Genomic DNA, 26,049 nt, shown 5'->3' with positions numbered 1-26,049 from the left:
TTGAAAGCCTCCCATCTGGTACTCGCTGACGTTTGGTCAGTGTTCAATGTAAAATGTACATCTATATGCACTCCAACATAACGTAAGAAGTCTGGGTCCTGTAACCATCTGGGATGCAAACACCATCTAGAGGATCCTTTTACTAGTTTTGTATCCCTATATAATAATGACACAGGAGAATGGTCACTCAAAACAATACTATCATATCCACGTCCTGCTACATCGGTAAGCAATGAGCGAGAAATAAACTAAAAAGTAGTCTATACTATTTTTAACATGAAGACTCCCTTTTACTCAGGTTCTGAGTCCTCCAAGGTTAATTAAAATAGATTTAAGTCCGTAATGAAATGCTGTAATGTCTTTCTACTCAGCGAGTGGGAAGTGTCTAAACCAGAGGAGCAAGAGTGCAACTAAAACCCCCTGCTATTATGACTTTACCAGGAAGGTAGGCTATCGATAGAAATACATTCCTAACAAATTTGGGAATAGCATCATTAGGACCATCAACATTAACCAGATTAATACGCTCATTCAAAAGAGTTCCCTGTTCAAAATCTATCTAACTGCTGTATCAGTTATAATATTTTCCACTTGAAACGGAACAACTTTGTGAGTTAAAACCATAACACCACGAGAATGAGAGGAGAAACAGGATGCTTTTACTTGCCCTCGCCATCTCCTGCGTACTTTAAGTAGCTCGTCCTTCAACAAGTGAGTTTCTTGTAGGAACACAATAGATGAATGAAGTTGTTTAAGCCTAGTAATAACCTGTTTAAAGCTTGGATATTTTACAAACTCTACAGACATTCCCCAAAGTAAAATTAAGGTTGACATTTGAAGTAATTTAACCGAAGATGTAAACATGGAATAAGCTATAGCTTAAAGGTATATCTAGAATATGTTTAGTAACTACAAGGACTGCATGAATATTTTATAGTGAGAAAAATATGTAAAGATCTGTTGGAACAAACAAACATAAATCTATCCTAACAGTAAAACACTGAACACCATTCCCTTGTCTCCCTAACCGAGACACCCATCGCTTCCTCTCCAACCTCCCCTAACCGAGACACCCATCGCTTCCTCTCCAACCTCGAAATGGGAGCACTCTACCTCCTCTCCATCTACTTCCTCTCCAACCTCCCCCTAACCGTAGAGTGTAGCCTGGTGGACGACTGATCCGTTAAAGGGAGCAGTCTAACCTAAGCGACCCTAAATAAAAGTGTCTCCTACCGTCTCTCTGCCATTACTCCTCACGAACAAAACAAAAGGCCCATCTTGCAAGATGTTATGTGAAATATCACAACAAAACACATATCTAGCAAGATGATATGTGAAATACTGTATCACGTAGTATTCGTTTGAAAAGTAGCAAACAATAGCTCCACCTAAAACAGTAATGCTAGTCAGTGAAGCCTGGCTAACGCTAACGTTAAAGTATGGACAGTCCAAAATAGCTAGTAGCTACCATGTAACAAAATGGCCCATACATATAGCATTAACGTAGTATACCATGATAAGTTTATAAACCAAAAAAAGTATCAAAGATCAGGAATTAACAGGCTATGTGAGAAAAAAAGATACCCTTGAATATGTGCTACATTACCCAAAGGCCCTAGCACATGATGTAGAAGTCAGGCTTGCACATGAGTGTCTTCATATAAAGTAGTCCCGATACTTCTCGGTAATGCAGGATGAATGAATAAGGTCCCGATGTGTCCATTGACATGGAGCTAAACATCTTCATCAGCATTTTGGGGCAGCAGGTAGCCTAGTGGTTAGAGTGTTGGGCCAGTAACCAAAAGGTTGCTAGATTGAATCCCCAAGCTGACAAGGTAAAAATCTGTCGTTCTGCCCCTGAATGGTAATGCAGGATGAATGAATAAGGTCCCGATGTGTCCATTGACTTGGAGCTAAACATCTTCATCAGCATTTTGGGGCAGCAGGTAGCCTAGTGGTTAGAGTGTTGGGCCAGTAACCAAAAGGTTGCTAGATTGAATCCCCAAGCTGACAAGGTAAAAATCTGTCGTTCTGCCCCTGAATGTTCTGCCCACTGTTCCTAGGCTGTCATTGTAAATAAGAATTTGTTCTTAACTGACAAGCCTAGTTAAATAAAGGTTAAAGAAAACATTTTACAGTGTTTTATGTAATCCAATGGAAGAGAATTATCAACATAACATAAATAAACTTAAACACGACGTCCAATGTTCAAAGGACAGCTATCTCACCTGTCATATAGAAGAAACTGAGCACATACAGGCTACAAATAATATAAGAAAACTGAGTGGGCTAGCTCACCATATTATTCACTTAGCTGTTATGCTAGCTACAGTACTACAGTAGCAGTTAATAAATTAGTTATTGTTAGTTAGCTTGCCAACAGTCACATAATCCAAGCGGGTTTAATTCTCCATAGTCCAGAGTGGTGGTAAACTTCACAGCTACAACATGACTAGGAAGAAGATTTATATTATATGCCATGGATGAACGCCTCGGTTTGAGAAGGAGATTCAAAATCGGGTGACCATCCATTGTCGGTCAGATATTCCATTGACAATGTTGAGGGACCTGAGCTGGTCGTTTGACCCTGTCGTAGCCTTTTCCTTTTCGGCGGAGAACTGCAGATAGGTGAGGAAAGAACAAGATCTCTTTGTCCCCGTATATATCACCTTGCCCATAGCCCTGGCTTTCCGCATCACTCGGACTTTGTCTTGAAAGTTGAGAAACTTAATGTTAAGGACTCAAGGAGAGGGATGGTTTCTTTGGCCTGTAGGAGCAGGAAGCAGATGGGCTCTTTCAACTCATTGGGGCCGGACAACTTTCCGTACCCCTTGCGCATTGAAAGAGCACATCAGCTTCCAAGAGAGAGAGAGAGAGAGAGAGAGAAATGCAAGAGAGAGAGCGAGAAATGCCACTGCGTCACCATTTGCCACTTTTTCAAGTAGATTAACCAGTCTCAAATTAGACCTCCTGTGGTGGTTCTCGAGTTTAGTTTTGAAGTAAGATCCGCCACCTGTTTATCCAACTTTTCGGTTGTTGTTTTGACAGTGACGACAGTATCTTCCACCATGCTAATGCGTTCCTCTGCTTCGTCCAAGTGTGTGAAGTAGGCTTGAAGGTCACGTTTAACCTCACTAATCCCTGTTAGGACACCTTTGTGTTTTGCGGAAAAGTCTGCCTCATGGCAGAGATTGCTTCCAAAACCCCTTAGTTCTGGTTCTGGTTCTGGTTGTCTACTTTGCTGGTTGTCATGTCGGACTTGTGATGTGAGGAGCTTGTAGGGCTTGCTGGGTTAGTAGAGCTGGCTGAATTAGCAGGGCTAACTGGCCTACCCTGGACCACGTTGTCGATGCGAGATGTTCTTCTTGTTTTAGGAGGACTATGTTTAAGTCGATTCATAATGGATGTAGATATGCCTGAAATTGTCCAAGAAAATTGGTGTTCATGTTACCAGGATTAAAAATAAGAGATCAAAATAAGTTTAGCCGAAATTGGCAGGAGAGTACTAAAAACACATCCTCCCAGTTCAATGCCATAATATGATGTTTGTGTTTTTTCCCCTTCACAATCTCTATGGGAAAAGTGGTGAAAGGCTCAAGGAATTAATTCCCCCCCCTGTAAGGCCTCTGCATCAAGGGTTTGGATTAAACTACTCTTTAATCACACAAAAAAACAGAATATTGGAGAAAAAAGTAGAGTAGAGAGGCAGAACTCAAATAAACAGAATGTTTAGCAGAACCCTGAGGAGGCATCGTCTCGTCCTCAGGGATTTGAAATTAACTCCTCTCAGCCTTTTGAACTGATTTCTTCTGAAAATCCATTATGGACGTCTCGAGTTGGTTCTGAGAATTTAGGGAGGACTAGCCCTGCTAATGACAGGGAAAGTTTAAACCCCTTTTTCTCATCTAATGTAACAGAGAAAGGACTCATGTGGGAGTTTCTTACCCCTCTGTGAATTTGCCACTGAGGTCAGAAGAAGGGGACATGTGGCTGTGACTTGTGTGGGGGCTGGTTGGGTAGACAAGTGGGTGGGGGCAGGTGGTGTCTGAGCTTGCCACTCCTGTCAGACAGGAGGTAGAATCTCAGTCAGCAGCCAGGGTAGTAGCAGCAGCTCTGCAGACACAACACAGCACAGGGAGGGAGTGGATGGGACCAGCAGCAGCCAGTAGAAATGTGTTCACTCAACAGAACCCTGTCTCTGTCTCTGTTCCCCAGGGACCTCAGCAGCAGCATGGATCCCACCATGGAGTATGTCAAGGTAGGAACCCACTCAACCATTACACATATGGCTGAGACACAGGGCTCAACAGGTGTCACTATTGTTTTGTTATCTCACTTTGTTTTTAAACTGATTCAGAAGCGGTCAGAAATATTGAGGTTTGATTCATCACTTATCTGAATGTTTTTTTAGTCAGGACTGACAAGACCAGTCATACAGGTTTATGTTTTCTACCAGACAACAAATACTGTAAGGATATAGTTCAGCTTTTTGAAGTTGATATGACACTAATTCCTACAAAACAGTTGAGACTAGTTTTATTCACGAGGTCAGTGAAATAGGGCAAGAATGCTAGTAGCGCTCAAGGACCTCTGACACAAGATGTTGATCTGACATCAAGGATATGAAGTGTCTTGGTTTATTTTTCCAGGATTTTAAAGAGATACAAAGAAAGATTAAGACAGTAAATGTGTACAGTATATATGGAGAAGACATGATGTGTGTACAGTATGTGTGTGTGTGTGTGTGTGTGTGTGTGTGTGTGTGTGTGTGTGTGTGTGTGTGTGTGTGTGTGTGTGTGTGTGTGTGTGTGTGTGTGTGTGTGTGTACATGTGTGTGTTCGTGTGTTTGAGTTATAAGGCCTGATGATGTCATGTTTTGTAACGCACTATTCTTTTGACAAGAGGTTGAACTTTTTGTTCTCCAGACAGGTTGAGCATTCAGTTCAGAAAGTTTCGCGGTGTAAAAGTGTCCTCTTCAAGCTTTGTTTCCTGTGTAGACATCATCTAGTATACCCACTGGTTAGAGAGAGAAAGGGGCATTTGTTTGAAAAGGAGTGAAGATCCAGACGTAGCCCTCATAAGCTCTCAACTGTTACCGCAATGCCACAGGAAAACAGTAGGCAGACAGGAGACTGTAATCACTAGTTTTGTTGTGTTTTGTCTCAGAAGGAGCCACACTGTACTCATCTGTAGCTAAGGAGCTGAGTAACATCTTCAGTGGAGTAACGTCTCTTTGGTTCAAAAGTAGCAGAGACCACTTGGGTAGAAAGGAGTGTCTCTTAGATGGAAACGATGTGGAACAAACAATGTTGCATTTCCACCAAGAAGAGAGACATTTCTCTTTAGACTTTTTTGAAATCTAGTGCTCTAAAAGTTTTGTACATGTTTAAGTAGCTAAGTAACTGATGTTGGCTCTAGCTATAATTCCTCTTTATGTAAGGTTGCTGTGAGCATAAATGATTCTACTCTCTAAGGGGGAGGCTGTCAAGAAGCCTCAAAAGGAAAAGGACGAGCGAGCGGTGGAAATGTCCTCTGTCTAGTACACTAATCTAATTTCTCTCCAGGCTACGAGGCACTTTGTCTCAGAAATAGGTCAACGTATCGACCAAATCATATTTCCCATTACCTTCACCTGTGTCCCTGCTCACTGTGATTGGGCTTGAGTGGTGACTGAGGTTTGGTTGTTCTGATACCACACGCCTGACAACTCTCTCACTCTCTTTCACACACATGCTCGTTCACCCACTCCTTCCCTTTTTCCCCTCACCCACTGTCACTAATACCCTGGGCTGCTTGCCTCATACGATAGGATGCTCTCAGGTCAGTGTGAAAAGCAAACATAGTGGTTCTTCACATGCAGGTCAGGAGAGCAAACAGCTCTCATATCAGGTGCCATGGCAGCCTTTCATGAACACACACACAGCTCTGCTACCTCACTAGGGTAGTAAGCAATGATGTTCCCTATAAGCTGCGCCAGCTCCCCTTGGACAGATGAAATATCAGCCCGAGCAGAGATGCACGAGATTGAACTTCCCTTCACTTTCTAGAGTTTTCCTCTTTAGTTTACACTATCAACGTTTCACTCTACTGTGGGAATTGTGCTTGAATCAATGCAATATTAGCCACTTTCAATGTAACATTCGGAAAATAAAACTAACTATGCAAGAGATTTTCTTGTAGGCAGAGCGCAATGGGGTAGGATTCTATTGCATTGACAGGCATGACTCAGGACCTTACTCTACACAGACCAGTGTGCCATAACCAATCATAGGTGCAGTAGACCTATATGCAAATAGCCATTGCCATATATGGATCTGTGCCATTCACTTTGAACTCAATGCGCTTGTTTTGAGATCAAACCAGGGGCTGCATGCAGCCAGCTGTGCACTTTTGTTCATATTCTTTGCTAGTTAGTGAGTTATTAGCCCAGTTATAACTCATTTCTAGTTGCTTCCTACAACAGCAAAACGTTTGTGCATTTCTAGCCGTCTTTAGAAGCAAGTCAGGTAAATAGCTTTTTTTGAATAAGCTATGTAGCCAATAGGCAGAGGGTAGCATCATTTGTCTGATTCTCTGTAATAATGGTGGAAATAATAATGTATTTTATTTTGTAAAGTGGTTTCTTGCATCAAACAACACTATTGGGGCGGCAGGGTGGCCTAGTGGTTAGAGCGTTGGACTAGTAACCGGAAGGTTGCAAGTTCAAATCCCCGAGCTGACAAGGTACAAATCTGTCGTTCTGCCCCTGAACAGGCACTGTTCCTAGGCCGTCATTGAAAATAAGAATTTGTTCTTAACTGACTTGCCTAGTAAAACAAATAAAAAAATAAAAAACATTTTCAGTCACCAACTTGTCTGAAGGACAAGTGGATAAACAGGTTAATGTCAAGCCCTGCATGTTTCTTTCCAAAGTCTCATGGAATGTTGGCCTTCATTGAACACCACATGTTTGCTGCTACTGTAGGCTGAATGATAGAACAGCTGTTCAAATGTTATGGGATGCATTTTTCTCCATTTTTTGATGGTAGGCCACTCTGATAGGCCTACATTATGATCAAATAGCCACAGTAGCCTACTTGACCACTGTTGAAACTGTAACTTAAAGTGGGTACAGCCCCAGTGTTTACTGTAAACGTATGCCGGAAGTAGCACAACATTTTCTTGTTCAAGTTAGCGCTAAGCCGATCTGAAATTTGCTCAGGTGTCAAAACATCGGTAGTAGGTAGTCCTAACCGCTACTCAGGGCGCTGGTTCAATATGCCTTAGAAAAGAGAAATTGGCCCAAATCAGAAACTCAGTTCTTCAGTCCATTGTTATCTACCCTTTATGTCAAATATGAATTCTGTCACTACCATCTCCATTCATTCATGCTCATTCAGTCACCTCACCATGTTGGAACAGGAAACCACATGGACCACCTCTTCCCTCATTACTAAAAGTGATGATGGAGAGAGCTGCCAGCCTCGTCTGACTAAGGTTGATGACAGAAAGTGTTATATGAGGATGAAACATCCCAAACGCTGAGCCCTGTCCTCATCTCAGCTCACCTCAGAGAGATTACACAGGTGAGGGTGCAACTGAGACCATGCAGGGCCTCATTCTTAGACAAGAGTCATCTATGCCAAGCGCGTACACGTACAGTACCAGTCAAAGGTTTGGACACACCTACTAATTCCAGGGTTTTTATGTGTTATTTCATAGTTTTGACATCTTTACTATTATTCTACAATGTAGAAAATAGTAAAAATAAAGAAAAACCCTTGAATGAATAGTTGTGTCCAAACTTTTGACTGGTACTGTACACACATCTACACGCACGTACACTAACACACACACACACACACACACACTAACATAAACATCAGCCCATCTGTAAATAGCCCATCCAATCTACCTACCTCATCCCCATATTGTTTTTATTTACTTTTCTGCTTTTTTGCACACCAGTATTTCTACTTGCACATCATCATCTGCTCATCTATCACTCCAGTGTTAATTTGCTAAACTGTAATTACTTCGCTACTATGGCCTATTTATTGCCTTACCTCCTCACGCCATTTGCACACACTGTATATAGAGTCTTTTTTTTCTATTGTATTATTGACTGTACGCTTGTTTTTTCCATGTGTAACTCTGTGTTGTTGTTTGTGTCGCACTGCTTTGCTTTATCTTGGCCAGCTCACAGTTGTTAATGAGAACTTGTTCTCAACTGGCCTACCTGGTTAAATAAAGGTGAAATTAAAAAATAAACACACACAGGTACACACACACACACACAAACTCTGTGGTGAGTATCACTAGATTCAGGGTAGTAAGTGTAGAGTTTCTCCTGTGGTGTTTAACCAACGCTAGAGAGGCCCGACGAAGCACAGCCCACCTCCAACAGACTCATCCAACTGTGTTATTCTGGGCAGCCACAGTGCAGAGGACAGCAGGAGTACAGCAGACTAGAGCACCTCCTGTTAATATCTCTCCCATTGTTTTTGTTGGAGATCCAGCTGCTGTGTGTGGGGCCTTCCTGCTGAACTCCACTGTCTGTCCCAGGCCTTATATAACGCCCATGATACTTTATCCACTGTTACTGTGAGCTCCACACCTCAACACAGCCCATCCAGGTGTGTTTGTTTTTCCACCCAGCTGGGCCTTAAATGAACAAGCTATTTAAACAACAATGAATGTTTGCCACACATGAACAGGAAACATCAAAGGCCGATGTGCCAAAGTAATTTCCTGTGGGTAGGTGACCCGTGTTGCAACACGGAGCTGTTCAGGGTAATACCCACAATCCTACTGCAACCAACCACTGGGATAGTGGTTTAGGTGGGTGGACTAGAGAGACACAGAATGACTGAATGCTGCACCAGTGTATCTTCAAACTGTTCTTTGTGAAAGTCTTGTTGTTTTGCCTCCAATTTCACATGGCTACTATCTTCAAAGCCAATCTTGAAGGCGGGAGAGTGGAAATTGTTCAAGAAAGACTCAATGCCTAAAAATACAACTGTTTTGCTGGATGGAGCCCAACTTCTCCCTCTGGGAGTGTGGTGTTTATGAGAAACAGGTTTTATACCATGGTCATGTGTCTCTACATGGATTACATTGAGATTAACTGTCAGAGTGACTCAGAGACACAGTCACAAAGAGAAAAGGGTGTCAGATGAGGACAAAGGGCCAGGACCTGCTACTCCAGTAGACTCTTCAGTTCAACGTCTAGTTTTGATTCGCATTTGGTTGAGTTGTCAACTAATGTGAGTTCAACGTGAAATCAACCAAAAAAGTAACCATGTCATTGGATTTAGGTTCAAAGTTGGGTGAAAAAAATTCTATATGGCCTTACGTTGATGACTTTTTGCAAATCCAATGAGATTTCCACATTGATTCAAAGTTATTTTCGTTAAAATGACTTAGAAACAACGTTGATTGAACCAGTTTTTGCCCAGTGGCTGGAGTGTAGAAGAGAAGAGGGGTATAGCGTGAAACACTGATTGAGAGTGACCGAGTGAGAAGAATGGAAAGAGAGAGCATGAGAGTGAAAGAGAAGAACCGGAGGACAAGAAAAGACAGGATGGAGAACATCAGGCCTAGTGGATTGTTTGACCTGTTGGTCTCCCCGGGCCCCCGATGAAGGGATTTCTTTACTTCTTTTCACACGAGGCATTAACACAGCCTCTCTCTCTCTCTCTCCTCTTAGAACCGGCTGAACAGTAAGCAGCTAACTTCTTATGAAAGAGCTTTAAAGGGAACAATGGCTCTATGTGCCTCCTGTGAGATCTCCAGCCCTTGCTAAACACCAGATGAAGACCCTTTGGCCCTCCGTGTGGCCTGCACAGCACAGAACAGCACGCGCAGCCTGCAGAAATACACACAGAAATACACACTATTTGTGACAGGCAGGGTGAGATCTGACAGTCTGACAACTCACCAGACTAGACAGGACTGCAATCCTACATACAGGCTATCATCTTCATCAATACTAAGTAAATGAATTTGCCCAGCACGTAAAACGTTTTCTACTGCAAGGTCAAAGACTGTGGAGTTGAAGTGATCTTGCTGTAGATAAGGAGAATTGTGTTGCGTTCAGGGAAATAGCCAGCAGTGTCAATTTCCCAGGGGTTAGAGAGATTGACTTACCAATTTGAAGAAAGAAATTGCCAGAACTGCAAAGACATAAGTTTGGATTTCTCACAATACTTCTAAATAGGAACATTCATACATAATGTGCATATGGTGTGGCTAGGATATGCAGCACAGGTGTGATTGAGATGGACACAGACAGTTAGCTGCTCCCAGTTAGAGGCAGATGCCAGCAAGATTATGAGGATGGGATCCATCCTTCATCTCTCCCTGTTGCTCCTACCTACAGTGGGCCTACCTACTGTACCTGGCTGTATCCTAGACTAGTTAGAACTAAGTTCTGCCCTTCAGCAGGGTCTTGGGCTGCGTTTACACAGGCAGCCCATTTCTGATATTTTTTTCACTAATTGCATCTCTTGGAAAATGAGATCAGCTCTTTTGACAATAATTGGGCATAAGATCCGAATTGGGCTGTCTGTGTAAATGCAGCCACAGAGTCCACAGTTCATACCACAATGTAAGAGAAATGGCAATCTCTAGTGGTTTGATTGAAGTACTACAGTATAATTTATTACACAGCAGAACAGCTGGACACACAGTATTGAAGTGCACCCATAATTCCAGTCAATCTCTTGATAGTCTGTTCTTCTCTTTTTATTTTCTGGAGTTGAATTAAAAGATGTGCCAATATGCTTTCCAGGGAAATGGTATTTGTGTTATCCATTGTAGTTTCCAAAAGTCTAAAGGACAGACAGACATTACACACAGTTTCTAGATCTTTTAGAAATGACCAAGAGACAAATGTGGATGTTGTATGTGATGTGCTGTAATGGCACACTTGGCACTGGTCAATACTGCTCTTTGGTTCTGTGCCAGCGTTAGTGTTGTGTGTCTCAGCTTTCATCACAGCGTTGTCATCATCAGTGTCACTGACATGCTAAAATCATTCTGATAAATTAATCACTTACTGATGCTTGGTTGCACACTTCTATCTGGCTCTATATCCATCTGCCTCTATGCTCGTGTCCAAGAATGGTAAAGTAACTGAAATGAATGACTACCGACCCGCAGCACTCACTTCCGTCATAATGAAGTGCTTAGAGAGGCTAGTCAAAGATCACATCACCTCCTCCCTCCCGAGACACTCGACTCTCTCCACTTCACCTACCGCCCTGACAGATCCACGGATGACACAAACCCCAATGCACTGCACACTGCCCTCAACCACCTGGACAAGAGAAATACATATGTGAGGTTGCTGTTCATTGCCTACAGCTCAGCCTTCAGTACCATAGTGCCCTCTAAGCTCACCACAAAGCTCACAGCCCTGGGACTGAACTCTTCCCTATGCAACTGACAAATGACAGTCCATCATGAGCCCCACAAGGGTGCGTCCTCAGTCCCCTCCTGTACTTCCTGTATACCCACGACTGTGTGGCCTCACAGTTCCAACTCCATCATCAAGTTTGCTGAGACGGGACAGTAGTAGGCCTGTTTACCAACAACGACGAGATGGCATACATGGAGGAGGTAGGTACTCTGATGGTGTGGTGCCAAGTAAAAAACCTCTCCCTCCACGTCAGCAAAACAAAGGAGCTGATTGTGAACTTCAGGAGGAACCAGGTGGGGCACTCCCCCATCCTCATCAACGGGGCCGCCGAGGAGACGGGAAAAAACCTCACATTTCTCGGCATACACGTCTCAGAGGAGCTGAAATGGTCAAACCACACAGACAGCCACAGGTTGTTCTGTTGGCTCTTCTCCCCGCTTCAATCACTCAGACGTGGGCAGAACAGGAGCATCATGGCTAAAACTAGCAGACTGGCCAATAGCTTCTACCCCCAGACCATCAGGCTGCTGAACAGCCACCACTAGTTAGCTACCTGCTCCTCCTGCCTCCCCGGACTTCCTCCAGTTGACTTCCTCATCCTACACATGCACTGTTTGTTTGCGGTTGTATTTGCTATTTGTTTCCAGTATCTTCTGTCTGTTTTGTCTTACATCGTTTTTTGTTGTTAAATAACAATTTGTTCTTAGTTGACTTGTCTGGTTAAATAAAGGTGTAATACAATTCAAATGATGATACAGGTCAACTGGATGTCAGTCAAAAGTAAAGAATTCTGAGTTGGCTGTTCCTCCATTCCACTTGTCTAGAGAAATAAATGTGTGTATTTTGGGGGGTACTTTACTTAAAGCTGGTAATTTGAAGCTTGTGAAAACTCTCTAACAGGTTCCTCTCCTTCCCAGGGGCAGGCAGTCTTCTGGGGTTTTAATGAAAGCAATTAACTTGTTTGATGCGTTTCCTGCGGGAAAGCATTTCTGCACTGTGTAGAGAAGAGGGAGTGCCAGCCTGCTTTCCCTAATGTCTTTGTTTACACTTTATGAGCGTTTCGGAGGCAGGGGAATGGAACCCAGCCGATAGATAGCCAACTGTTTGCATTTCTTAATGGCTCTTGGGTAATTACACTCCCGCACTCATTGGATCTCCTGACCCTTTCCCAGTGCGGTTACAACGGGAGTTTTTTGTTCTTACAACAGATTTATGAATGGTGCAAGACAGAGATGACCACTTAAAACTATTATACAACATGAAAACAAAGCACATGGATGACTGATTTGTCCTGTAGAGCCCCAGATGTGCTCCAGATGCATATTGGAGATAGATGGAGTAGAAGAACATACTTAATAGAGTATTCACTTTACATAGATTCAAAAATGGCAGATTATTTTTTTTTTGTTGACATTGTGTAAATGGATGAGCAGCAGTATGCATTGCAGTCATTCACTGTCACACATCTGCATCATTAGGTCAGTCGGTTCTCACTCCCCCTCACCTGTAGTTGGACCGTATCTCTGATTCATAGGGATGAAGCAAGCCAGTCCTGTGAGGCTGTATCTAATGATTGCTATAGTATATTTTCATCCGTCTAGCAATCTGGCTTTTTCCCCACATGCCGGTAATAGGCTGTAAGTTTCCCTAAAGCTTTTTCAACGGACAACCTAATTAAGCTGGATTTTACCGCTCACACGTTAGGATGTCAGCTGATGTCATGGTATTGGAGGTCCAACCAAACATTCCCTGGACAGCTGAGAGCCCAATGCTAATGAAATGTGGTTGGTCAATTCCTGTAGTTGTTGGAGTGGTTGACATTCCACTCTGTCGGCATTACTTGGGCAGTTGACAAAAAGTGGTTCTGTGTCAAATCAAATCAAATGTTATTTGTCACATGCGCCGAACACAACAGATGGAGACTTGACTGTGAAATGCTTAATCACGAGCCTTTTCCAAACAATGCAGAGCTAAAAAGTATGAAAATTAGCTAATAAAAATAGAAAATAGTAACAATAAATAACAATAACGAAGCTACTGTATATACTGTACAAGGAGTACCAGTACTGAGTCAATGTGCAGGGTTACGAGGTAATTGAGGTAATATGTACATGTAGGTAGGGGTAAATGTAATTAGGCAACAGGATAGATAACAAACAGAGTAGCTGCAGCATGTGTGAAGAGTGTGAAAATGTGTTTGTGTGTGGCGTCAATATGCATGTGTGTGTGTGTGAGCATATGTATATATAGTGTGTGTGTGTGTGTCAGCCATTTGGTAGCCATTTGATGAACCGTTCAGCAGTCTTTGGGGTAGAAGCGGTTCAGGTGTGAACAGAGTGAACAGTCTATGACTTGGGTGGCTGGGGTCTTTGACAATTTTCCAGACCTTCTTCTCACACCGCCTGGTATAGAGGTCCTAGGTGGCAGGGAGCTCTGCCCCAGTGATGTACTGGGCCGTCCGCACCACCCTCTGTTGCGCCAGTGTGGCTCAGTCGGTAACAGTGTTCACAACATCAAGGTCTTGGGTTCAATTCCCTGCAGGATCCACCGACATAATATGTACGCAGTCATGGCCCTGTAAGTCATTTGGGTAAAAGCACCTTCCAGTGCCATTGCTTTCTAAGGAAGAATATAGTCTTCTGGACATGCTCAGTTATACTCCAACCATCTCTCTGACTGAAGATAAGTGGCCTTAGCATTGAAGGACACAGAGACATTGCTCTGACCCCAGTGAATATGTATCTTGTCACTCATCACTACTCCTGCTTCCCTCCTTGCTCCACATCTGTGTACTACTACATTCTGCTCAATGGTTGTTCAGAGAGACAAATTAAATATAGACTGAGAAACCAGATCATTTGCCTATTTCTCTGTTCAACAACTATGTCTGACCGACTTAGTATTAGATCAAGTATGAAAAAAAGACCTTCACAGTTTAAAACAGCAGTGTGTTAAAAGAACAGAAGAATCACACATGATGTTTATGGTGGCGGTGTTAATCAGAGCAGCACTGTTGGTAGGGTACCGGGCTTCAGAAGAACACACAGGAGCTTCTCCCCTCCCTCTAAACTCAGCCAGTGGTAAGAGGGGGCTGCAGGGGTTAGTCCTAGTAGAGGCAGTGCCCTCCAAGCTGGCTCTGACTTTATTAGTGGGAGAGCAAGATCACATGGAGTTTCCACCGCTCCATACATGGAGCTCCGGGACTGCGTGAAGCAGCATGGATTAGTGTGTTCACCGTGTAGAGTACAGACAGTAGGGCTGCTTAGACTGAAAAGGAGACGAGAGAGAGCCACAGAGTAAGGTGCTGCAATGCTCACCCCCTCGGTGTGACAGAGGTGAAGGCTAATTGAGAATCTCTGTACTTTTTTCATGCCAAGATTTGTTTGTGAGGCCGTTTTTGCGAGTTAACCGAAAGGTGCGAAGGATGTCAGAGAGATGCAACGTTCTGAGTACCTTGACTGCAGCCCTGTGCTGCTTCTACCAGAAGAGCTCCGTCATCAGGGCCAAGGTGAGTGACGTCATGCCAGTTTGTGTCACACGGTCATCTGTCAGCATTCACATCATAGCCTACTGTGTGTTCTCATAGTCAGTGTCTTGTATGTTTTGAAACCAGGTCATCTTATCTGCCTGCACCGAATTTCCTGGAATTACTTCTGTACTTTAGTGAAAGGAAAAATGAATCAAACCTGGAAAAGGGCTTTGATTCATCCTCTGTAATCTTATTCTAAGCTTTCTTTGGGCAAACAGGCTTAGCAAATGGTAATGTAGATGAATCATCAGTTGCTCCTTTAAAAAGAGGCTTAATCCTTGATCCCTTACTGTAGCCTGAATGTTTGGGTGTGATGAATGTGCCCTCTGGGCTGTGTGAGTGCTGAATGTCCTTTTTGGGGGAGCTTTCTCCTCTGTATTGACTAGTTAATGTGGGTTAGAGTCTGTCACTGTTGTGGGATGGAGAGAACTTTTAATTGCTCTCTGTGTTTTTCTATGCTCTGTGCTGCCTGGCACATGTGTCTGAGTGAAAGCTTTAAATAGCCCTGTTAGTCAGTGCTGGTTGTTTGTTTCCTCCCAGATCAGACCTGCTGTTTAGATATTTTCATTATAGTAAGTGAAGAGGTCAGCCAGACATCCCATTCCATGTGACGACTTATGGGAGTTGGAAAGTGATGCTAAGTGTGTGTGTGTGTGTGTGTGTGTGAGAGAGAGACTATGCTCTTGGACTATAAATGTGTGGGAGCTCATCTGTATAATCTGTGTATTTGATTTAGAATGTATCTCACAATCCACTTAAGTTATTAATTATTAAAGTATGGCTTTGATATTCCTTTGTAATATGTCCCATTGAAAGTGGTCTGTCCTTTATGACATCAGGGGGAATTGTTACAGTGGCATTAAGTGAATTGGATGGTGAGGCTGGAAAGAGAGAGACACTACAGTATATCTGTCCCAACAGTGTTATAGAAAGGCCCTATATCTGTCCCAAGAGTGTTATAGAGAGGCCCTATATCTGTCCCAACAGCGTTTATGGAAGTGACACAGGCCTGTAACTTCAGAAGGGGCAAGGGGGTCATGAGATGGACCAAAATACTGACATTATTAATAGCCATGATCAGTTATGCCAATTATTTGTGGCTGGCTGAAGAATGACATATACTGTAGGCCTATTCTGTACAGTACAGTACTTACAGAGACACCGTGTACACAGTGTGTAATACAAGTGGGTTGTAAAAATTGCCTTAACAGATAAGCTGCAAATGAGTTGAAAGGCTTATAGGAAGTGACTTTTCCCTGGAGGTGGGAAACGTCTACTGCACCAAAGCTCATCAGTGTTAACCACAGTGAGATCAGCCCCTCACCCCCAGTCCTCCTCCTCATCATAATTATCATCTACATCTATGCTGGCTCTCACACTCGTCCATCACGTAGGGCTAGTGATCCCTCCATCCCTATTTCTTTCTCGATCCATCATTCTCTCTCTCTCTTTTCTTTGGTGACCCTCTCTCATCACCCACAGTGGAGAACGCCATGTTTCGTACAAGTCTATGATTAATCTGATTCTATTATTTTAAGGAGAGATATTTGCCCCAAAATAGCCCACAGTTTGTTGCTCCTGGAGTCTGGCTGTTTGGGCCCAGCGGACCCTAGAGAGCCCAGATAGTCTGTTAGCTTAGACATTGGCTCTGTTTTGTTTGGCCCAGGCTTAAAATAGTTCCATGTAAATACCTGGTTCGGACACGCTAGTCTGTGTGTCGGGGTCACAGGGGGTAACACAGTGGGCAGTGTTGGGCCTTGGGGCTCTGGGCTCTGGTGCATGTGGCCATTAAAGAGGGAGAATTATTGCCTGACGGACTCACTCTGAATTTAATTCCGCTGCTCTGTCGATCGCTACATACATTCAGTCTGAATCTCCCATCCTAGAAGTTGATAATGTCATCAGGCTGGCTCTGGGACCAATCCGAATGGTCACAATGCGTTCGCATTCTAGAAATTGTATGGGGGTGAGGCAAATCCAGACTCATCGTGGAGAAGAAACATCAGTTTGGCCGGAACGATGTGGATGGGTAGCCAAGTAAGGAGAATTACTCTGGGGCTTGTGCTATGTGCTAGCTACTGAAAGACATCTCACTCATTTCCTCTCCATTAAAACAACACCCAGCAGCGGCTTAAGCACTAATAAAGGACCCAGGCAGCTCAGCAGCACAGCTGGGAGTGGAGGACAGCCATGTAGCTCCAAGGAGCTGTACTGTATGCTGAGGGTGCAAACACACACACACTCTGCAAGGTCAGAGTAGTAGTGCTAAGCGATTAACCAAAATTATTGTTATTTTTCAGTTTTTAAACAATTCAATTATTTGAATTCCATTTCATTCAGTTTTTTTTCTGTGAGCTCGATGTGCAGTTTCTGTAGAGATCAATTAGATCAAGCCTGAATTGGCGATGTAGTAGGGAGTTGTATTTTCCAACAGGCTAATATTCGACATAGTTTAGCGCAGAAAACATGGTAATTAACTACAATGACCATAATCCATTGCGTCGCTTAAACTTGTCCGGCCTGTGTATAGCAGATACGGAGACTGAGAAGCGAGAACGAGCGATCGAGAGGGATAGAAAGCAGTTGCTTCAGGAGTCTGAAAATACATGATCTAAGTGATTGATAGTTACTATTCAGCAGTCATAAGAGAGTGCCTTATTTACTTTGAAGAACTACTAAGATAGTGATTTTGTCAGACAGCATAGGCAGCAGCTCTACAGAGATGAGATGATGAATTTATGATGGTTAATACGTGTAAAGTAATAATGGGTAGTCACTACCATCATGGGACTTTTATTCATTGTTTTATTCTGTGTTGTTACAGCATTCAACCCACATAATGTGTGGTGCTTTTAATGCAATGGGCTGAGTGGATTGCTGTGGGGGAGCACAGCAATCCTATATTTATATTTTTTATTATTTTTAGTTTTAATCCCAGCCTCTATCCCCGCAGGAGGCCTTTTGCCTTTTGGTAGGCCGTCATTGTAAATAAGAATCTCTTCTTAACTGACTTGCCTAGTTATATAAAGGTTAAATAAATAAGTAAAAATAAGAGAAAAGCCTCTGGAAGGTGCTGATTTAACACAGCCAAGGTGGACACAAAACCCCACATTCTTCTACTCCATCTAAACAATGAGGTTTTACAAATCCTTCCAAATGGCAAAAAAAAACTCTGAAGGAAGGCTTTCATCTTTTAGACAAAGTGACGAATTAGAAGAAGTACAACCGATCAGAACAACGCCGCTTCAGAGAAATGTGGACTTTAAAGCAGCAATCAGCAGTTGAAACAATAACAAATGGATTTTCCTGCCCCTGTTTTGAGAAAAAGGTGAGGGATGAGGCTGGAGAATTGTAACCACTGTCAAATTCATAGACAGAGCTATGGATTCAAGGACTGACCATCCATGAAATCAAAGTGATAGTGTAGTGTGTGTTTACATTTACTTTGTTTACAAATATTGGAGTAAAATAAGCTTATATGGTGGGATCTGATGGGGTACAACAGTTGAACTAGCACATGAGGCATTGATAAGTTATTTTCTTGAAGGATCAATGGGTACATATCATTCCAGAGGGATGTAGCAGCTACAGATTGCCCCTTTAAGGCTCATGTCCTTTCCTCCATATCCATCACTTCGCATGCTTTCCTGTGTGGATGTGTCCTGTTTCTGGACATTATATTACCAGTGTATTGTTGTGGATAGACATGGCCATGGAGCCCAGTTGTTGTAAACAGGTCAAGAGATAATGGAGGGTGAGTGGACTGCAGCAGGTCTCCCGAGGGGCCTCAGACAGAGATAGGATGCCCTGATGGTCCTATCAGTTTACCCCTACACAGGAAGGGTGAGCCCACATAGCAAATCACAGATGAGAATGATAGAAAGGCCATGAAAGACCACAAAATATTCCCCCCTTTTCCTTAACCTCTGTAGTGCAGTGTCCTTCTCCCCCCATCTCCACAGGAAACTCAGTAATCACCCACAGGGTTGATGTTCTGAGGGAACATTCTGGCTATCACATTTCTGTGACAAACGTTGGATGTATACTAGGCCATTGGTATTATAGGTCCCCCTGGGTTCAGCTCCACATGTAATCCTAAATCTGCACTGCCAACTGACTAGAGTTTCAACCATTTAGGCCAGTGTTTCCAAACTCCAGTGCCTCCAACAGCACACATGTTTGTTGTAGCCCTGGGCAAACATACACAATTTAATTAATTGAGGGCTTGATGATTAGCTGACAAGTTGAATCAGGTGTGCTTGTCCAGGGCTACAATAAAAATGCGTAGTGTTGCGGGTACTTGAGCACTGGAGATGGGAAACACTGATGTATACTACTGGGTTAGCAATGTAAGGACCGGGATTAGGAATAAGAAATCGTTATCTCCAAGCGGTCATTATCTCCAAGCGGCTTATGATGGTTCTGTTAACTAGAGGGACTGGAGACTGACTGAATGAATGGGCCGTCAGCTTAAAAGGGACATTTAAAAATGTTCTACTTCATATTCATCATCGTCTATGGGCTCCCGAGTGGCACAGCAGTCTAAGACACTGCATCTCAGTGCTAGAGGCGTCACTACAGACCCGAGTTCGATTTCAGGCTGTATCACAACCGGCCGTAATTGAGAGTCCATTTGGGCAGGGCACAATTGGCCCAGCGTCGTCCGGGTTCGGGTTTGGCCGGGGTAGGCCGTCATTGGAACAGAATTTGTTCATTAACTGACTTGTCTATATAGAGGAAGATAAGTGTTTCCAATGACATAAACCAATTAGTAGGCAATGCCTACTCACAATTGGTTAAAAATCACATGATACACACTGATGTCATTGGAAACACTAATCTTCCTCTGTCCTTTTATACTACAAAACATAGAAATGCGCCATTTTCACATGTTGATGTTGGCGTGCTGCTGGGGATGATGAATATGAAGTTGAAAATTTGTGAAGTTTCCCTTTAATAGCAGCCTGACCCTAGGGTACACTGAGCCCTGTGTTGCCATCTCTGTGTGTACAAAACATTATGAACACCTTCCTAATATTGAGTTGCACTGAGCCCTTCAGTAAGGCCATTCAACTGCCAATGTTTGTCTATGGAGATTGCATGGCTGTGTGTTTGATTTTATGGACCTGTCGGCAAAGGATGTGGCTGAAATTTGAAGGGGTATTTATATCAGTATATAAAATACACTATATATACACAAAAGTATGTGGAAATACCCCTTCAAATTAGTTGATTTGGTTTCCCCATCTGGCATTCCAATGGACGAGCCCTGACCTCAACCCCTTCAAACTCCTTTGGGATGAATTTAAAGACTGATTGCGAGCCAGGTCTAATCGCCAAACATCAGTGCCAGACCTCACTAACGCTCTTGTTTCTGAATGGAAGCAAGTACCCGCAGCAATGTTACATCTAGTGAAAAAAATCTGAGAAGTGTGGAGACTGTTACAGCAGCAAAGGGGGGACCAACTCCACATTTGACGAGCAGGTGTCCACATACTTTTGGTCATGTAGTGTATGTACAGTATATATATTTTAAAAAAATATATATATATATATATATATATATAATATTATATTCTGAGAAATCAATGATACTCACGAGATGAATATGGGGCAAGGTCCTGGCTGTTCACAATCATCTTGTCAAAGACAAGGGCCAGCGGTCCCTAGTAAGCTAGATCCCGGTTAAAACCCAGAGAGATTACTAATAACAAACAGCTACAGAAACCATCATCTGGAGCAGGGGGTGAAGGGGCCAGCTCTCTGAGGAGAACCCACTAAACTCATCACTATTTCCTCAAGTCAATAAATCAGACAATGAACCTCAAGCATTTCCAGTAACTCACAGCCCTCAGAACAAACAATTATCGCCTGTGTTCATCTGGAAGGATGAAACTTCTGTCACTGTCCTGCTGTGTTTGCCTCTGTATCATTCTGGGGGTTGTGCTATTTAGCTAGTAATCTGGGTGAAGATGAAGGTGACACCACTTAACTGTTTTAGGGAATGATAGTCAGGGTAATGTGACTGAGCCCAGCCAGAGATATGCACTTGACACACTCATGATTGAGAGTCAGCCTAATATGGATGGGTGCTTTCCAAGGTGATGACATGGACAGTAAAGGGAAGGCCTTTAAAAAGCAACCACATGATCAGTCAAACAAATGTGTGAACATGCCGGCATAATGTGTGCAGCGCTGAACAATATAAATGAGCAGTTTCTTAAAAGCAAATGACATTTAGTTGATTGAATGCATGTAGTTACCCTGAAGGATTAACTATGGCCATCGTATCATCAGGCTCCTCAGAAGTAATTATACCGGAGCTATTTTAAAACTCAGGTTAAGAGTCGATTGCCTCCAGCTAAGTGGACCAGGGCATGCTGTAATTCCCCAGCATCGTAAAGTGGTGCCTCAGTGCTGTTGAAAAGCCAGGAAATGCCAAGAAAATCTACTTCAGTTGGTGTCAAGATCCCCATACCGCTATAAAACACCCTTAAATCAACAGGGCTAAGTGGCAAGGAGAGGGAGAGGAGGAACTCTCTGAGTTTGGATGGAGGTTGAAGGTCTTCGGTAGTATTATGTAATTCATTGAAAAAAGTAAAGACTGAAGTAAACACAAACAGCTCCTTGATAGATGCTTTTCTTAGGCTGCTGTGTGAATATGGAGCGCCTGGTAATTTTAAGGTTGAGCGGTGCTGGCTGGGCCTGAAGGCCTCTAAAGACTGTTGACAACATAGAGAGAGAATGCCTGCCTACCCTGCCACGGTGTGGCCGCCCATCCTTCAGTACACTGCCAGTGCCATCAGTGATTATTTCAGTCTGTGCTCGCCTGCCCAGGCCTGCGATTGTAAGCCTCTATGGCTGACATGTGTAAATATACTCAGAGGAGATAGTGATATTTACATTACATCATTGACATACAGTAGTGGCCATGCTATGTTTGCTAACTTTTCTGTGGTATTGTATGTAATATTGCATTGCGCACTATTCAGGCCTAGCCAGGGGTGCATGTTTTATTGCAGGTTGACATTTATTATAATGAATCTTGCCCTGGAGGCAGAACTTAACGATTTAAGCCAGGTGGGCCAGCTGCAAAGTCAAAATTGGATTTATCGTAAAAAATCATGAAAACTTTTGGGTCAGGTTTTCGAGTTAGAAGTGTGGTTAGGGTCAAAATTAGATTGTATGGCTTTGTGGCTGTGCCAGCTAGTGACCATTCTGCAGAGATGCCTCCAGGGCAAGATTCATGACAATAAATGCCAACCTGCTTTTTTATTTCACTTGTCATAACTCAGTTCAATGAAGGACCCCTGGGGGCACACACCAGAGTCATGCAATGACACAGTACAGCTCTGACACATACCACACATACCCTTCTGCAACGGTGAAACGGTTTCACCCTGTCAGCGTATCCATGGAAATAGCATGATGCCTGTAAGCCTGTGACAGAGGCTAATGCCAGAGCCAGAAATATGACTGGTTGATATTTCAGGACAGTGAAACACTACACTGAACTACATGCTTATCCTATAATATTCTCTATTATCACTGGATGGCAATACTCTGACAGAGCCACACAGGGAGGCTGTGATGCACAGCAGGGCATATCCAAGAATTGATTGATTTGATTGACACACGGGCATTCATGTTATACAAGTACGTTATAGTTAAGCAATAAGGCCCAAGCGGCTGTGGTATACAGTGCCTTGCGAAAGTATTCGGCCCCCTTGAACTTTGCAACCTTTTGCCACATTTCAGGCTTCAAACAAAGATATAAAACTGTATTTTTTTGTGAAGAATCAACAACAAGTGGGACACAATCATGAAGTGGAACGACATTTATTGGATATTTCAAACTTTTTTAACAAATCAAAAACTGAAAAATTGGGGGTGCAAAATTATTCAGCCCCCTTAAGTTAATACTTTGTAGCGCCACCTTTTGCTGCGATTACAGCTGTAAGTCGCTTGGGGTATGTCTCTATCAGTTTTGCACATCGAGAGACTGACATTTTTTCCCATTTCTCCTTGCAAAACAGCTCGAGCTCAGTGAGGTTGGATGGAGAGCATTTGTGAACAGCAGTTTTCAGTTCTTTCCACAGATTCTCGATTGGATTCAGGTCTGGACTTTGACTTGGCCATTCTAACACCTGGATATGTTTATTTTTGAACCATTCCATTGTAGATTTTGCTTTATGTTTTGGATCATTGTCTTGTTGGAAGACAAATCTCAGTCCCAGTCTCAGGTCTTTTGCAGACTCCATCAGGTTTTCTTCCAGAATGGTCCTGTATTTGGCTCCATCCATCTTCCCATCAATTTTAACCATCTTCCCTGTCCCTGCTGAAGAAAAGCAGGCCCAAACCATGATGCTGCCACCACCATGTTTGCCAGTGGGGATGGTGTGTTCAGGGTGATGAGCTGTGTTGCTTTTACGCCAAACATAACGTTTTGCATTGTTGCCAAAAAGTTCAATTTTGGTTTCATCTGAACAGAGCACCTTCTTCCACATGTTTGGCGTGTCTCCCAGGTGGCTTGTGGCAAACTTTAAACGACACTTTTTATGGATATCTTTAAGAAATGGCTTTCTTCTTGCCACTCTCCATAAAGGCCAGATTTGTGCAATATACGACTGATTGTTGTCCTATGGACAGAGTCTCCCACCTCAGCTGTAGATCTCTGCAGTTCATCCAGAGTGATCATGGGCCTCTTGGCTGCATCTCTGATCAGTCTTCTCCTTGTATGAGCTGAAAGTTTAGAGGGACGGCCAGGTCTTGGTAGATTTGCAGTGGTCTGATACTCCTTCCATTTCAATAGTATCGCTTGCACAGTGCTCCTTGGGATGTTTAAAGCTTGGGAAATCTTTTTGTATCCAAATCCGGCTTTAAACTTCTTCACAACAGTATCTCGGACCTGCCTGGTGTGTTCCTTGTTCTTCATGATGCTCTCTGCGCTTTTAACGGACCTCTGAGACTATCACAGTGCAGGTGCATTTATACGGAGACTTGATTACACACAGGTGGATTGTATTTATCATCATTAGTCATTTCGGTCAACATTGGATCATTCAGAGATCCTCACTGAACTTCTGGAGAGAGTTTGCTGCACTGAAAGTAAAGAGGCTGAATAATTTTGCATGCCCAATTTTTCAGTTTTTGATTTGTTAAAAAAGTTTGAAATATCCAATAAATGTCGTTCCACTTCATGATTGTGTCCCACTTGTTGTTGATTCTTCACAAAAAAATACAGTTTTATATCTTTATGTTTGAAGCCTGACATGTGGCAAAAGGTCGCAAAGTTCAAGGGGGCCGAATACTTTCGCAAGGCACTGTATATGCCATTATAAACTGAGTGGGTCGAGCTCTGAATGCTGATTGGCTGACAGCCATGGTTTATCAGACCGTATACGTTGGGTATGACAAAACATTTATTTTTACTGCTTTAATTACGTTGGTAACCAGTTTATAATGGCAATAAGGCACCTCTGGGGTTTGTGGTATTTGGCCAATATACCTCCGTGTTGTGTCGTGCATAAGAACAGCCCTTTAGCCATTTATAATTGATCAGCTCTCATTGAGTACACACAAGTGATCAGAACAGAATGATTTTCAGCCCCCTAGAGCAGATTTTTCTCCATGTAACACTCTCTCAGACCATCAAAGGGCCTGGTATAGGATAGATACCATACTCAAGACTGGAGTTACAGTATATAACATCCATCAGGACTGTGTTACCATATGGACCAAAATCTTGTCTCTGACCATTCGGAATAATCTTACCATAACCTTACCATTAGCTGTGACTTCTAGACTTTTAGCTGTCGAGGACACAGGCCACCAACAGTATCTAGGATCTCATGCTCTGTCCGGCAGTGTTTGTGAGATGCAGGCGCTCTCTCCTCAGCTGCCCCAGGGTAGTGGGCCGTTTCTAGGGGAGTTTTAGGCCGTGCGGGCATCACACCTGGCTGACAGGCTGTGGCCAGCCCCTTCTCCCCCAGGGTGTTTGTGTGTGTGCAGGCACACTCGTGCGTGTTTTTGTGTGTATGTGCGTATCCACAGTAAAGCAGAGTGAAGGCCTGCCAGCTCAAAGGATGCAGTGTAGGAAGAATATTAACTACTTCTGTCATGACACGGACAGATCTTGTGTGCTTCACATAGATTGCTCACCACTCTAAGTTCAGCATGTATGTCTGTAAGGGGGGAGGGATTTGGGATGTTCTCTCATGTTGTACGGGTTCAGTCTCAGTCATCTGTATCCTCACTTGAGGAAGTCTCTCTCCCGCTCTCTCTCATAATTAAGTCTGAGACTTGCCTTTGAAACACATGAAACCTATTTAATCTGATGAGCAGCAGGCCCACTGTCTACCCAACAGGTCTAATAAGATGTATACAGATATATAAAGCAGCAACCCGTAGCTAAATTAGCTCTCTGGTAAAACAAATAGCGCCATATTAACTCATGCTAGAGTTTCCCATGCTTACCCCCTCCACCCGCCAATATAAAACCATTTCCTGGAGCCTTAATTCAGTTTTAGTTGGCATTTAATTCAGTCGACCACAACATAAAAAACTGAAATTTACAGTCCTTCAAATGTTCTCTCTGGGGACAAGGGTGAGTGCAGCCTAACAGATTTAGCCCTAGGTTAAACAGTAGTAGCAAATTGCCTGTTAGGAGCAGCACAATACAGTGTCTGCTTCTGTAAGTGGTCAGTGAAGCCAAACACTGTGCATTCTGAACATTCTGAACAGTTAGCCAATGTCAAGAAGGCCTCATGCTATTTTAGTTGGGGACAAATGGGTGTGTTCCTGTCCTGTCCCATTCCTTTAAAGGGAAAAACAGAGCTTTAGAAGAGTTTCTGTACTCAAGGCTATTGTTGGTGATGTCAATATCCGCCATAAATACCATTGTTTTAGTGTGCAGGGACAAAGACAGCACTAGGTAAGTACGGTTAATGCATTAGAAAACCAAGTATAATATTGGTTACTGCAGGAAGGTATTGAGTTGATGGAACACAATAATCCTTCAGGTCATTGCTCACCCTTAGGGCTGACGCTGAATTGCCAGTCAACTCCCTCCCCCCCACAACATTTCTTTATGATCCAGGTCTTGGCAGCCCCTTGTAAT

At 43.1% G+C, this 26,049-nt stretch overlaps 1 protein-coding gene across 3 annotated transcripts in view; it reads left to right on the top strand.

Annotated features, from left to right (window-relative positions):
• The window catches only part of LOC112246322 (breast cancer anti-estrogen resistance protein 3), an 86,809-nt gene that overhangs the window by 48,419 nt on the left and 12,341 nt on the right, over positions 1–26,049 (top strand). For 2 of the 3 annotated variants that reach the window (XM_042312945.1, XM_042312997.1), the window contains one exon: positions 4,216–4,258. In XM_042312945.1, coding sequence (XP_042168879.1) covers positions 4,216–4,258 — 43 coding nt within the window. Of the gene's footprint in view, positions 1–4,215; positions 4,259–14,508; positions 14,910–26,049 lie in introns of those variants that run through there. The other variant, XM_042313027.1, reaches the window with a different exon arrangement.

The sequence above is a fragment of the Oncorhynchus tshawytscha genome, linkage group LG01, assembly GCF_018296145.1.
Source record: "Oncorhynchus tshawytscha isolate Ot180627B linkage group LG01, Otsh_v2.0, whole genome shotgun sequence".
Lineage (NCBI taxonomy): Eukaryota > Metazoa > Chordata > Actinopteri > Salmoniformes > Salmonidae > Oncorhynchus > Oncorhynchus tshawytscha.
This window is presented reverse-complemented; position numbering and strand designations above follow the sequence as displayed.